This window comes from Dama dama, chromosome X (genome assembly GCF_033118175.1).
Source record: "Dama dama isolate Ldn47 chromosome X, ASM3311817v1, whole genome shotgun sequence".
NCBI classification, from domain to species: Eukaryota; Metazoa; Chordata; class Mammalia; order Artiodactyla; family Cervidae; genus Dama; species Dama dama.
In genome coordinates, this window is record NC_083714.1 from 18,422,809 (window position 1) to 18,438,676 (window position 15,868).

General features: G+C 33.6%; 1 protein-coding gene across 1 annotated transcript in view; it reads left to right on the forward strand.

Moving 5' to 3' along the window:
* The window catches only part of HTR2C (5-hydroxytryptamine receptor 2C), a 167,265-nt gene that overhangs the window by 71,573 nt on the left and 79,824 nt on the right, over positions 1–15,868 (forward strand). Inside the window, exon 4 of the mRNA XM_061136637.1 lies at positions 9,822–10,022. Within this exon, the coding sequence (XP_060992620.1) occupies positions 9,822–10,022 (201 nt within the window). The remainder of the gene's footprint in view (positions 1–9,821; positions 10,023–15,868) is intronic.

A 15,868-nucleotide genomic window follows, 5' to 3' on the forward strand; every position in this document is an offset into this window, starting at 1 on the left:
GTGATTTCATGTCTAAGGACTCCAAAACCCTACAAAATTTATGGGCAAATCATTCTTGATTTTTGTTTAATTGGAGGAAAATTTCTTTACAATGTTTTGATGATTTCTGCTGTACAACAACACAAATCGGCCATAATTATACCTATATCCCCTCCCTCTTGAGCTTCCTTCCCCTTTCTGCATCCCATCCCTCTAGGTCATCACAGAGTGCCAGGCTGGGCTCCTTTTTTTATATAGCAACTTCTCATCAGCTATCTATTTTGCACATGGTAGTGCTATGCTGCTTTCTCCATTAGTCCCATCCTCTATTCCCCCACTGTGTCCACAAGTCCATTCTTTCTATCTGCGTCTCCATGCCTTCCCTGCAAATAAATACCATTTTCCAATATTTCATATATATGCATTAATATATTTGTCTATAATTATAATCCCCTTATAACTGTCTGTAGAGTCTACAGAGATAGTTCTTTCATCACTGATATTGGTACTTTGTGTCTTCTACTTTTATTTATTCTTCAATCTGACTAAAAGTTTATCAATTTTATAAAATCTTTTCAAATAACCAAAATTTCATTTCATTTCATTTGATGTCATTGAATTTCCTCAATTTCATTAATTGCTGCTTTTGTAGTTATTACCTCATTTCTTCTGATACTTTGGATTTAACTTTTACCCTTCTTTGTCCATTTAATATAGAAGCATAGATCATGGATTTGAGATATTTTTTCCTTTATAAAATAAATCATTAATGTTAGAAATTCCCCTCTGAGTACTGCTTTAATACCATCACACAAATTTTGATGCTTTATTTTAATTTTTACTTAGTTCAAATTATTTTCTAATATTATTTGTCTTCCTTTTTGAAACATGAATTGTGGGGAACTGTGTTGTTTAATTGCCAGATACTTTGACTTTTTCCAGGTATCTTTTTGTTACTGGTTTTTAGGTTTATTCTGTTGTGGTCAGAGAATTATACATTGTATAATATCAATTATATTAATTTCTTAAGATTTAATTTATTGCATTTCTTCCCATGAACTCTTGCAAAGTATGTGTATATATCATTGTTGCATAGAGTGTCCTGCAAATGTCAATTTGTTGTAGTTTGTTCTTAATGCTGTTCAGTTCTTTCATACCATTAGTAATTTTCTGTTTGCTTGTTATATCAATTACTGAGGAAAAGATGTTGAAATCTCAAGTATAATTGTGATTGTACTTTTTTTCTCACTAAGGAATGCACACTTTATTTATAGAACTATAAAGAAATGTTGTTACTGATTACTGTAAATACCAGGACTGTGGTTAATTTGTGGAGGTGAAGAGTTTACTATTCAGTCAGACCACATGGAAGGGCTTCTAAGGTGGCTGGAAAAGTGCTATTTACTTTTTTTGCTAATATATATATATCATGAAATTTATCCTTTTAACCATTTTTAAGCATACATTTCAGTAACATTATGTATATTTACACTATTGTGAAGCCATCACCACTATCCATTTCCAGAATTCATCATTCCAAATTGAAACTCTGAACTCATTAAACAATAACTCCTCATACTCCCTTCCTCCACCTGCTACCATTCTACTGTCTGTCTCCGTGAATTTGACTATTTTAGGAACCTCATGTAAGTGGAATTGTCCCTTTGTGTCTGACTTATTTCACTAAGAATAATGTCTTTAAGTTTCCTCCATGTTGTAGCATGTATCTTAATTTCATTCTTTTGAAGATGAAACAATATTCCATTGTATATATGTGTGTGTGTATGTGTAGTGATTGTACTTCTAATTTCTTTCTATTCTATTTTTTTTTTGCTTCATGAAATTTGAAGCTCTGCTATTAGGTACATAAATATTTAGTATGGTTATATCCCCTTGAGGAATTGACACCCTTATCATTATAAAATGGTCTCTGTTATCCCTAGTAATATTCTTTGATATGAAATTTACTTTGTCTAATATTAATATATAACCCCAGCATTCTTTTGATTAGTATTTACAGAGTTTATCTTTTTACATTCTCTTACTGTATACCTATCTACATTATATTTAAACTTGTAGGTTTATTGTAGACAGTATATAGTATTTTTATACCTTTTTAATCCAACATGGCTAGTTCTTTAAATTGATACAAATTATACCTTATATCATTTACATTTAATGCAGTTATTAATTTGTTTGGAATTATGTCTACTATTTTATCATTTCTATTTATCCCTTATCTTTTTAATTACTTTTTTTCCTCTTCTGAATTATTTGGTGGGTCTTGCATTTTATTTTATTATTCCATTTTCATTGATATATTGATTTTTTGCTATATTCTTTGTACAAATTTTAATGATTGTGTTTAGAGTAAAATATACATAGCTAATCTGTCATAATTTCCTTGTAATTAATATTTTATTCACTTCAAGTGAATATAAAAATCTTACAACCATATAGGCTCCTTAAGCCTTTGCCTCTTTGTTTTAATTATAATATGGAATTTACCTATATACATTGAGAACCTTCTCAGATGATGTAATAATTTTTGTTTTTGACAGTCACATATCTTTTAAAGAACTAAGAAAAGAAAAATAATTATTTTATTTTCCCAGACTGTTTAACATTTCTGTTGTTCCTCATTTATTCTTAAAGTTTATAAGTTTTCTATCTTTCTGAAGAACATCATTAAATTTGTTTAAAGTAAGTCTCCTGGCAATCGATTTCTTAGTCTCCTCTCCTAAGAAAATCTTTTTATTTTACATTCATTTTCTGAAGATAGTTTCGCTGGACATAAAATTCCAAATTGTGATTATACCTTCTGGTCTCTCATGAAAAAGTCATTTTTCTCAGCTGCTTCAAGAATTTTTTTTCTTTATCTTTTGTTTTCACCAGATTATGATGTGTTTAGGTATGATTTTCTTTGGTTTAACCATTTGGGTTTTGCAGAACTTCATAAATTTGTAGATTTATTTTTCATCAAATATGAAATATTTTAGCCCATTATTTCTTCACATAATTTTCTCCTGTACTAATATCTCCTCTCTCCAGATTTCAAAGGCATAAATGTTAGGTGTGTTCCATTGGTTGTCCCATAGTTCCTACTGTGCTCATTTATTTTTAATTTTTTCTCATTCTTGTTCATTTGGATAATTCCTATTGATCTGCATTCAGTTTTAATGACTCTTCATCTATCATATCCATTCTTCTATTGAGCCCACACAGTGATTTGTTTTCTGATTTTTTTCAGCTCTAAACTCTTCATTTGTTTCTTTTTTATAAGTACTACTTCTTATTTGTGAAGTTCTCTTTCTGTTAATTTCAAGACTATCCACCCCTCCTTCATTGAGTATGGTTATGGTACTGATTTAAAGTCTCTGTAAATTTCTGCCCTGTCCAATTTTTAAATTTAATGTAACTGAAATGTATTTAATGCATTACTGTTTATATTTGTTCTTGGGTTTTGTAAGTTATCAAATTTAAGGGGGAATTCTATTTATCTCTATATAATTAATTAAAGTTTTAATTAGGAATGGCTCCTGTATTTTATAGCATTTTATAAAGTTATTCTTAAGAATAAAGCTCATAAACTTTCTTTACAAATGTTAATATAAGAGACTATATTGGCAGATTTTTGTGATATTAAATTATCATTACATTCTTGAACTAAATTTTATTTTACTGTGATGTTTTACTCATTTTACTCTTTGCTGAAATCTATTTGTGAATATTTTGTTTGTAATTTGGAATCTATATCAATGAATGCTATTTGTCTCTAGTCTCATTTTTTCAGTATTTTGTAAGTTTTGATACTGACACTGTATTATTTTATGAAATGAACTGATGGAATTTTTAAACTTTTTTATGTTTGTTCATCTTTTCATATATGTTAACTTAAAGACATCAATTATAACTTCTCATTTCCATTTTAGCTTTGGGATTATTTTACAGTCCAACATTCCACATTTCTTAATCATATTATCAGAATATTGGAAAATTGCTATTTTCCCTGTGGTGGGGTTATTCCTTTAAACAAGTAACAAATATTTATTGTACCAAGCAAATGTTATCTCCAACATTTCATAGAAATAAATCCCTTTTATTTTTTCATTTGATCAAATGAACTGAAATTTTACAGTGTCTGTTATTCAGTCTTTTTCATTATTATCGATATTGGTGGTGATACCTGTGAGTTTTGGTTACTAAGGCTGATGTAATCTTTGAATGAATAAATGGGTGAATATAGGAAAATATCTTATGAAACACTATGCAATTTTTGCTTCTGAAAACAAGATTTTATCTCATTCAACTAACTGACCTCCCTCATGGAAATTATGCTATATGGCCTTTTTGCTATGCAATTTCCAACAAACTTTTCACATATTTCTTCTCAGAAATTTGTCTAAAGAAAATACACTTTAATTCCATTGAGACAATTTGAAAAATACATTTGTCTTCTTACAAAGGCAAACAGAAACTAAATTTTCACTGAAACGCTAAATATTTTGAATTAAAATGTCTGTAGTGAAATCCAGGAAAAACATTTTTGATTAAAAAAAACCTTAGGGAATAGTTATAATCAGACAAGTTTGAGAAAACTTGGCTTACACAAATTCAGATAAAGTTTTCTGCAATTATTTTTGATAATGAATAATTTAACTCATTCTGATATTGCTATCTTTTGGATAGTTTTTACTTTAGGTGCTTGTTCATTCCCTTTGTTTTTGGATTTTGCTGTCTTATAGGTTTGGAAGTAGACTTCTTGAAAAACCTGCACAAGGAATGTTGTCCTGTATTGTAAAACACAATTGTATTTATTATTTAATAAATGGTGATAGGAAGTACGTTTGTGTTTGGGGGGAAAAAATGTCAGATTTGGAGCAAAATTCTGTAGACTTGAACAAGTCTGAAACTTTGAGACACATTTTCCTCACACTGTAGGGTAATAGAGTTGATACTACAGTTATATGGATTAGAACTAAAAATGAAATACCTAACTAACACTGCTAACACTGTGCTTGGTATAAGATACTATATAATAGCTATTGCCATTTTTGCCATTATTAAATGTGTAATTGCTGAGAACTGAGAACTGACTAGATAGTGGATCTGCAAAGTGGATATGCACCCTATTGAGAATGTATATTGGCATATGATGAAGTTGGGGCTTCTCTGATAGCTCAGCTGATAAAGAATCCACCTGCAATGCAGGAGATCCTGATTTGATTCCTGAGTTGGGAAGGCCCTCTGGAGAAGGGATAGGCTACCCATTCCAGTATTCTTGGGCTTTCCTGGTGGCTCAGACAGTAAAGAATCAACTTGCAACCTGGGAAACCTGGGCTCAATCCCTGGGTTGGGAAGATCCCCTGGAAAAGAGCATGGCAACCATTCCAGTATTCTTGCCAGGAGAATCGCCATGGACAGAGAAGCCTTGAGGATTACCTCCATGGGGTCACAAAGAGTCGGGCATGACTGAGCAACTAAGCACAGCACAGCATGATGAAGTTGGATTTAAGGTGATGTTATAATCTGTTGAGGGGGATATATTCGTTTACAAATTTAATAAATATTGATTGGATACCTGCTTTGTGCTATGCATTGACCTATGTATCATGAATTAATTAGTAGAAAAATAAAACACAGAGAACATTGACCTAATGCATCTTATATTCCAGTGTTTATAGCAACACAATTCTCCACATAATGGCAGTCAGGTGATACTTGTGTATTTGAAACAAAATTGGAAAAGTAATTTCTGGCATCAACAACTCAATGGACTTGAGTTTGAGTAAACTCCAGGAGTTGGTGATGGACAAGGAGGCCTGGCGTGCTGCAGTCCATGGGGGTCACAAAGAGTTGGACACTACTGAGCGACTGAACTGAACTGAACTGAATTTCTGCAAATGAAACAGGTTGAGAATACACAAACCCTCAAAACAGTCAGTTTCTGGGTGGATACAATCTGAGGAGATTACAAGATAATGATGAACAGAAATGAACATTTATCAATATTTTGTTTAGAATAATTCTTAATAACGTCTTTGATTTCTTTGTTTTGCTCCTTGAATTCCAATGGTTGTTAGTTACACTTTTGGTATTGCCAATAAAAAGTGAAAGTGAAAGTCACTCAATCGTGTCTGACTCTTTGCAACCCATGGACTATACAATCTATGGAATTCTCTAGGCCAGAATACTGGAGTGGGTAGCCTTTCCCTTCTCCAGGGAATCTTCCCAACCCAGGGATTAAACCCAGGTCTCCCGCAATGCAGGTGGATTCTTTACCAGCTGAGCCACAAGGGGAGCCCAAGAATACTGGAGTAGGTAGTCTATCCCTTCTCCAGAGGATCTTCCTGACCCAGGAATTGAACCAGGGTCTCCTGCATTGCAGGCGGATTCTTTACCAACTGAGCTATCAGGCAAGCCCATCAACTCTGAACACAATACTAAAACAACTCTAAATGTACAGGAGAAAAACCTAAAACAGATTCTGGGGTTTCTTAAGACTTGGAAGAAGTGAACAACACTGGTTGAGTTTACAAATTTCATGACTTATTAGCCAAAGAGGAAGATGCAGTCTATGCCAGGTGAAATACTAAACTTCCCCAAAATCTGTAGTTTTAGTAGCTCAAAGGAACTGAAGGCAGAGTTTGAGGAAATCTTAAAACTAAAAGTTGAGGGAGAATCTAGGAAAGGACAGAGATAGGGCAAACCACAGATTCTTCTCTGGGGAACCATAAAGTCTGCTTAGATCTCTAGCTGACCTCTGAATCATGCCTGTCTAGGGGAAAAAAAATCTAAATTCTTGAGTTGCTACATTATGAAGTTCAAAGTATTCAAGTTTCATCAAAGGTAAGAAGAATTCAAAGAAACTAGAAAGTATGACTCCTTCATAGTAAAAAAGAAAATAATACTGAGGAAACCTAGGCATTAGACTTAAAGAGACAAAGGCTTTAAATCAATTCTCAAAATGCTCAAATAGCCAAAGAAAACCATGGACAAAGAACTAAAGGAAATAAGGATAATGTCACCTCAACAAAGAATAGCAATAAAGGAATATAAATTATAAAAAGAAATTAAATACAAATTTGGAGGATGAAAAATACAAAAGCTGAAGTTAAAAATTTGCTAGACTGATTCAACTGCAGAACTGAGTAGAAAGAAGGGAAAATTGAAGAACTTTGAGACAGATCAATTGAGATCAACCAGTGTGAGGAGAAGAAAGAGAAAAGATGAAGGAAAATGAACAGCACCCTAGAGACTCATGAGACACTATCAAGTTTACGAACACATGTATAATGGTAGTGCCAGAAGAGGAGGAGAAGGGGGAAAACATGCAGAAAGAAATTTAAGGAAATATTGGCCAAAATTTCCCACACTTTGAGGAAAGACATGAATCTACATGTATAAGAAGCTCAATGAACTCTATAAACATATTATTTCAAGAGATCCACACCAAGACATTATGGTCAAAATTATATGGGATCTGTAACAAGATTAATAATGAATTTCTCTTTAGAAACCATGGGGGCCAGAAGGCAGTGATATTGCATATTTAAAGCATGCAAAAACAAAAATTTTGTCAACCAAGAATTCTGTATATGGCAAAACTATAAACTCTACTTCAAAAAATGGAGAAATTGAGACTCAAGGCACAGTAAAGTCAACAAAGTTGACAAACTTTCAACTAGAAATACTATGAAAAAAAAGAGAGAAGATACAAATTTCTAAAATTAAAAATGAAAGTGGTGAGGGGCATTATGACTGAACTTAGAGAAATTAAAAGAATTATAAAATAATAAATGAACAATTGTACTCCAACAAATCACATAAGCTAAATGAAATGAACAAGTTCCTAGAAACATGCAAACTACTAAAAGTGTCTCAAGAAGAAATAAAGACTCTGATAGAGTGAAGTAAGCCAGAAAGATAAAGACCAATACAATATACTAACGCATATATATGGAATTTAGAAAGATGGTAACAATAACCCTATATGCAAAACAGAAAAACAGACACAGATGTACAGAACAGAATTTTGGACTCTTTGGAAGAAGGCGAGGGTGGGATGTTTCGAGAGAACAGAATCAAAACATGTATATTATCTAGGGTGAAACAGATCACCAGCCCAGGCTGGATGCATGAGACAAGTGCTCAGGCCTGGTGCACTGGGAAGACCCAGAGGAATCGGGTGGAGAGGGAGGCAGGAGGGGGGATCAGGATGGGGAATACATGTAAATCCATGGCTGATTCATGTCAATGTATGACAAAAACCACTACAATATTATAAAGTAATTAGCCTCCAACTAATAAAAATAAATGGAAAAAAAAAAAAAAGAAATAAAGACTCTGATAACAAGTAAAGACATTTCATCAATAATCAAAAAACCTGCCAGCAAGACAAGTCCTGGACCAGATGGCTCCACTGAAAAATTTTATCAATCATTTAAAGAAGAATTAACACCAGTATTTTTCAAACTCCTACAAAATAAAAGATGAGGGAACAATTGTAACTCTTCCTATGAGACCAGCATTATCCCCATACCAAAGCCAGATTACAAGAAAAGATAAGCATAGACCAATGTCACTTTTGAATATAGATGCAAGAAATCCTCAACAAAAGCAAACTAAATTTGGCATCATATTATGCACCATGACCAAGTGTGACTTATCCCAGGAATGAAAGATGGTTCAGCACATAAAAGTCAATCAATGCAATACATCACATGAATACAATGAAGGTAAGAGAAGCACACAATCATCTCTATTGATAGAGAAAAGGTGTTTAGCAAAACCCATCACTCTTTCATGATAAAAACATGCAACAAACTAGGTATAAAAGGAAACTTTCTCAACATGATAAAGGGCATTTATGAAAAACCCACAGTTAACATCCAACTCAATAATGAAAGAATGAAAGATTACTCTTTAAGATCAGGAAAAAGACATAACATCTGCTTTCACTACTGACACTTAACATTGCACTGGAAATTCTATCTAGAGAAATCAAACAAGAAAGAAAATAAAAGGCAGAGGAAAACTGGAAAAGAAAAAATAAAATTAGCACTTTTCACAGATGACATGATCTTTCATATGGAATATCCTAAAGAACACACACACACAAATATGGATATAATAAATGAATTCAGCAAAGTTGGAGGATACAAGATTAATACATGAAAATTAATTATAGTTTTTTACAGGAGAAATGAGCAAATCATAAATGAAATTGAGAAAACAATTCCACTTACAAGACCATCCCAAAAAAATCTCAACTGATAAAAGCATCAGTGATAGAAAAGAATGAAGTACTGATAGAAGCTACAAAATGGAAGAACTTTAAAAATACTGTGTTAAGTGAAAGAAGTAAGACACAAAAGATTGCTTACTGTATGATTTTGATTATATGAAATACCCAGATTAGCTAAATTCAAAAGATAAAAAGCAAATAAGAAATTTTCAGGGGCTGGGGAGGGGGATGGGTAGGGGGCCAAAAAATGGGAAAATGGAGAGTGACTGCTTAATGGGTAGCAGTTTCCTTTTGCAATGATGAAATATTTTAGAACTAGAAAGAGGTGATGGTTGCATGATGATGTGACTGGACTAAATGCTTCAGGATTGTACAACTTAAAACGATTAATATGTAAGTTTTACCTCAATAAAAAATAATATATGTAACACTGAATGTGTTATTGTTATTGTCATCATCATTACTATGGAAAAACAATGTTTAACAAATTTCATTTCCTTTTAAAAATTTAGATTATGAGAAAAAATAGACTAAAACTATAGTCGGTATCATTTGCATAACATGTTCTTCTTGTCTTCTCTCTGTTCTCTTTCAGATTATGTCTGGCCACTACCTAGATATTTGTGCCCCGTCTGGATTTCTTTAGATGTTTTATTTTCTACAGCGTCCATCATGCACCTCTGCGCTATTTCGCTGGATCGGTATGTAGCAATACGTAATCCTATTGAGCATAGCCGTTTCAATTCACGGACTAAGGCCATCATGAAGATTGCTATTGTTTGGGCAATTTCTTTAGGTAATTAACTTTCTTGGCCAGTAGAATTGCAGCGGCTATGCTCAATACTTTCGGATTATGTACTGTGAACAACGTACAGACGTCGACTGGTAACATTTGCGTTTAATCGGGATTCCTCTAGTTAATGATTATTCTTAACCTATTTATCTGATATTTAGGTTAACAATAATGAAAGAAATGTAAAGCATATGAATATGCAAAAGTAAAGTTTCCGTTTATGCTGCTGAATTATTTTGTGAGTCAAAGTGCCAATGAATTCTGCAACACAGACACATACCTGTGAGATATTTAAAATGATTTGAAGATGACAAAAATATATGGAAAAGTCTTAATTTTTAAAATAGAGCATTTAAATCTTGGAAAAGATAAATCTATCCCAGAATATTAATCTTAACATTTTTATTCTAACTCTGTATCTTCAGTAGAAAATTTTATAGTGCAATACAAATCTTTACAAAGTAAACATGTCTAAATTTATACTGTTAATCTACTTAAAATATACTATTTCCCCCATGTTTTTAAATATATCCTTGAATTCTGGTTATACAAAAAAAAAAAAAAAACATTTATTGGTTTCTTTGAAAATTTGGGGGAAGTTGAAGGGAGAAAAATGATCATCTTATAGCTTATATTTAAAATATGCATGCCTTCAGTTCAGTCAGTCAGTTCAGTCACTCAGTCATGTCTGACTCTTTGCAACCCCATGGACTGCGGCACACCAGGCCTCCCTGTCCATCACCAACTCCTGGAGTTTACTCAAACTCACGTCCATTGAGTCGGTGATGCCATCCAACCATCTCATCCTCTGTCGTCCCCATCTCCTCCTGCCTTCAGTCTTTCCCAGCATCAGGGTCTTGTCCAATGAGTCACTTCTTCGCTTCAGGTGGCCAAAGTATTGGAGTTCCAGCTTCAGCATCAGTCCTTCCAATGAATATTCAGGACTGACTTCCTTTAGAATGGACTGGTTGGATCTCCTTGCTGTCCAAGGGACTCTCAAGAGTCTTCTCCAACACCACAGTTCAAAAGCATCAATTCTTTGGTGCTCAGCTTTCTTTAGAGTCCAACTCTCACATCCATACATGACTACTGGAAAAACCATAGCTTTGACTAAATGGACCTTTGTTGGCAAAGTAATGTCTCTGGTTTTTAATATGCTGTCTAGGTTGGTCATAGCTTTTCTTCCAAGGATTAAGCATCTTTTAATTTCATGGCTGCAGTCACCATCTGCAGTGATTTTGGAGCCCAAAAAATTAAAGTCTGTCACTGTTTCCATTGTTTCCCCATCTATTTGCCGTGAAATGATGGGACACTAATATTCAAGTCACAAAATTCAACTGATTGGCATATAAGGGCTTTTACAATCCATTTTTTTTCCTTTTATTTTTTCTCTTCCAGTTGAAATTTACAGTTAGTGTCTCATTAAATAATTCTTCTTCAAAGTTACGTTTCTGTAAAAGATTCCAGTAAATTTTACGAGATCAAGACCACATTTCTGATATCATCGAAAGATTTTTGACTCTGGGTTTATTGATAAAATAAATTTAAGTTTTAAGATTGTTCTATTATAGGTGGCTACACACACACACACACACACACACACTTTTAGATAAAAAGCAATGAAACATCTCCCAGAAAGAAAAGTGAACCTATATACACAATTTGAACTACATGTTCAAAGGTTTACAGATTTTACCATCTCCATCCTGAAGAGCTTCTCTAGGAAGATGTTAATTCTTGTGGTGCTTACAAAAGAAATACACAGCTAAATTAAATCAGAATATTAGAAGCATTCAATTCAGTTCAGTTGCTCAGTCGTGTCTGACTCTTTGCAACCCCATGAACTGGAGCATGCCAGGCTTCCCTGTCCATCACCAACTCCCAGGGCTTACTCAAACTTATGTCCATCGAGTCTGTGATGTCATCCAACCATCTCATTCTCTGTCATCCCCTTCTCCCACCTTCAATCTTTCCCAGCATCAGGGTCTTTTCCAATGAGTCAGCTCTTCACATCAGGTGGCCAAAGTATTGGAATTTCAACTTCAGTATCAGTCCTTCCAATGAACACCCAGTACTGATCTCTTTCAGGATGGACTGGCTGGATCTCCTTGCAGTCCAAAGGACTCTTAGGAGTCTTCTCCACAGTTCAAAAGCATCAATTAGCTTCTAATAATTACAAAAGCATTAGCTTCTAACAATTACAGCCTGGGTAATTTAGACAGATTCTTATGCTAAAGATAACAAAAATATGGAAAAAAAAATATTATAAGCATTGAGAATATAATAAAATAGTGAGACATCCAGAAAGACAGAAATCCAGAAAAATGAGTATGACTTTTGGGTCATGTCTGCTAATGAAGTATTTGCAAACCTGAAGATGTGATAACAGGTTGAGAAGCTCATTCTAATCTCATGAGCCTGGCAAAGGTCAACTGACTTGAGCTTATTTTTGGATCCCAAAGGCCTGTACACTAGAAATACAGATGAAGCAGAATTAAACCACCATTGACATGGAGTTCAGGCTTCGTTCAAGTCACCTATGTAACCAAAAAAATATTGAGCCTGGAAATTGGAATAAAGTGATTTTATATTCTTGACCTTTCTAATTTTCTTAATAGAAGCAAAAAAAAAAAAAATATCCTAGGCTTGAAATTGTTTCTTTCAATTACTTTTAATTCCTGTAACTGAAATACAATGATAAACAGGCACATGAAGAAACAAGACGACGTGAACCATATCAGTTCAGTTCAGTCACTCAGTTATTTCCAACTCTTTGCAACCCCATGGAGTGCAGCATGCCAGGCTTCCCTGTCCATCCCCAACTCCCGGAACTTGCTCAAACTCATGTCCATTGAGTTGGGGATGCCATTCAATCATTTTATCCTCTGTTGTCCCCTTCTCCTCCTGCCTTCAATCTTTCCCAGCATCAAGGTCTTTTCCAATGAGTCAGTTTTTACATGAGGAGGCCAAAGTATTGGAGTTTCAGCTTCAGTATCAGTCCTTCATTGGAAGGACTCATTGGAAAAGAAGAAACAAGACAATACGAAGAAAACAAGACAATGTGTTTTGTTTGTAGTGTGCACATGGAAATTAGAGCTTCCCTGGTGGCTCAGCTGTTGAAGAATCCGCCTGCAATCCATGAGACCCCAGTTCGATTCTTGAGTCAGGAAGATGCCCTGGAGAATGTATAGGCTACCCACTCCAGTGTTCTTGGACTTCCCTGGTGGCTCAGATTGTAAAGAATTTGCCTGCAATGTGGGAGATCTGGGTTTGATCCTTGGGTTGGGAAGATCCCCTGGAGCAGGGCATGGCAACCCACTCCAGTATTCTTGCCTGGAAACTACCCACGGACAGAGGATCCTGGCAGGCTACAGTCCACAGGGTCGCAAAGAGTCAGACACAACTGAGTGGCTAAGCACAGCACAGCACATGAAAATTATAAGCTGAACTTAAATATTTCAGCAAGAAACTGCAAACTATAAAGCATGACATTTAAGATACAAAATCAATAAACAATGAGAAAATGTGGAACTTAAACATTAGCATGAAAACTTTAGAACTCAAAGACAGATTAGACAAGAGAAAGCATTGCTGGATGTCAGTTACAGGAAACTGTGATGAATGAAGCAAGGAAAATTGGAAGGTTATAAAAGAGAAAATAAGAAAATAATAGACACACAGTATAAAATTAGAAGAGTTCCACAAGGTGAGAAAAGAATGGTAGGAAAGCAAGATTTGAAGAAATAATGGCTTTTCAAATTGATGAAAGACACAGATACTCACATTTAGAGCTCAACAAGTCTCAAGCAGAATGAATAAAAAGCAGTCCACGTTTAGAGCCATCATAGTGACACTGCAGAAAAAGATAAAATATAAATCAACCTTAAAGAAAAAAGATCAAGTTCAGTTCAATAGTGCAATGATAAGATGGATGAATGCCTTCTCAACAACAGTGAGAACTACCATTCAACACTACCTTCAACACTACCATTCAAATGATAGTGTCAATATATGTAGAATTGATATATGTATAACTAAGTCCCTTCACTGCTCACCTGAAACTATCACAACTTTATTAATCAGCTATAGCCTAAAACAAAATAGTTTTTAAAAAGTGAATGCTAAATTAGAATCATATATTCAGCAAAATTATAGAATCACTCAAGAATCAAAGTGAAATAAAGACATTATCAGACAAACAAAAACTAAGAGAACATGACAAAAGCAGACTCTTACTTAACAAAATAATAAGGGATATTCTTCAAACAAAGGAAAATGGCCACAAATGGAAGGTTGGAGATGCAGGAAGCAACTAAATGCAATGCAAATGGTAAATGTGAAGTTAAACATAAACATTGACTTATAAAACAATAATACTTTTTATGGATCTCAGTATATTAATGAAACTAAAATTCACAAAACAATAGCATATAAGAAGAGAGGGTTGAAAGTAAACTTTTTCATTGTTCAGGAGAAAAGTAAAAATGATATTTAATATTAAGATTTGATGACTAAGTATAACATGTCCATTCAGAGGTAATCACTAATAGAGAAGAAATGTTTAACTTCCAAATTTATAGAAAAAATATTAGAGAATAATATAATAAATCCAAAAGGAGGCAATAAAGGATGAAAAGAAAAGAAACACAAATCAGATGGCAAAATATAGAAACATGTACTAAGATGGCAGAATTAAAACCAAATATATCCATAGTATATTCACTGTAGATAGGAGTAAATATTCTAAGACTCTCAGGCAAGAGTTGAAAAAATAATCTAGGTGTTTATAAGAAGCATATACAAATCACAAGGAAAGTAAAGGATTAAAAAGGTACTCCACAAAAGCCCTAACCAATGGAAAGACTGTGTAGCTATGTTAACAATTTACCAGGATATATTTTTCAGCAAAAAATAATAATTTTAAAGAAAAGTTACTTCATAATGATGAAGGATTTAGTTTATTTGGAAGACACAGAATAATAAACATGTATATGTGTAATAATATGGCCTCAACATTACTAAGTCAAAAATGGACAGAATTGTAAAGACAGACAAATCTGCAATCATGGTATAAGATTTTAACACACTCTTTTCAGTGATTGTATGAGGACAATGAAAAAACTGAACTCATTAACAAGTTAAAAATACATACTTCTGTCATTTACATAAGAAATATTTCTCAAAATTGACCATATATTTGACTATAAGTTAATTCTCAATAAATTTCAAGTGTTGGAGTCATAAAATGATACAAATTCAAATGAAATAGAAATGTTTACCAAAAGGTAAACAGAAAAATCTACATACATTTGTAAATTAAGAAATTATTTCTCAATAAGCTTTGACCCAATGGACTTAGAATCCACTGATGACTCATCTCTGAACCATTTATTATTATGTGATTGTAGACTGATCATTTTTCTCACTTTATTGTTCTTTCTTCCTTTCTTTATTAGTTGACATACTGTAAGGAAGAATTTTCTTGCTCACTTTGTTATTTATTTGTATTGGTAAAGATTCCTGAATTCTTTTGTAATCAATGCAACTTAATTCATTCCTATCCTTAATTATTTTGATGCTCAAGTCATCCCAGATTTGTCCAATGAGAACCCCTTTGATATGTCCCAACAGTACTCTGAGCATTTCCTTACTTTCTGCCATTGATTTTACCAGGTTTACCCTCTCTTTTCCATGTCCCAGTTTTGAAATCAGTTATCTCATCCAAGGAAACCCCCCCTTTTTTAGTGGTCAGCTGTTTTATAAACCAATAAGAAATCTTGGTATAGGCATTGCTACTAGGATATGGTTACTTCTATATATCTATGTGTTTAATTCCTATCCAGTAACAC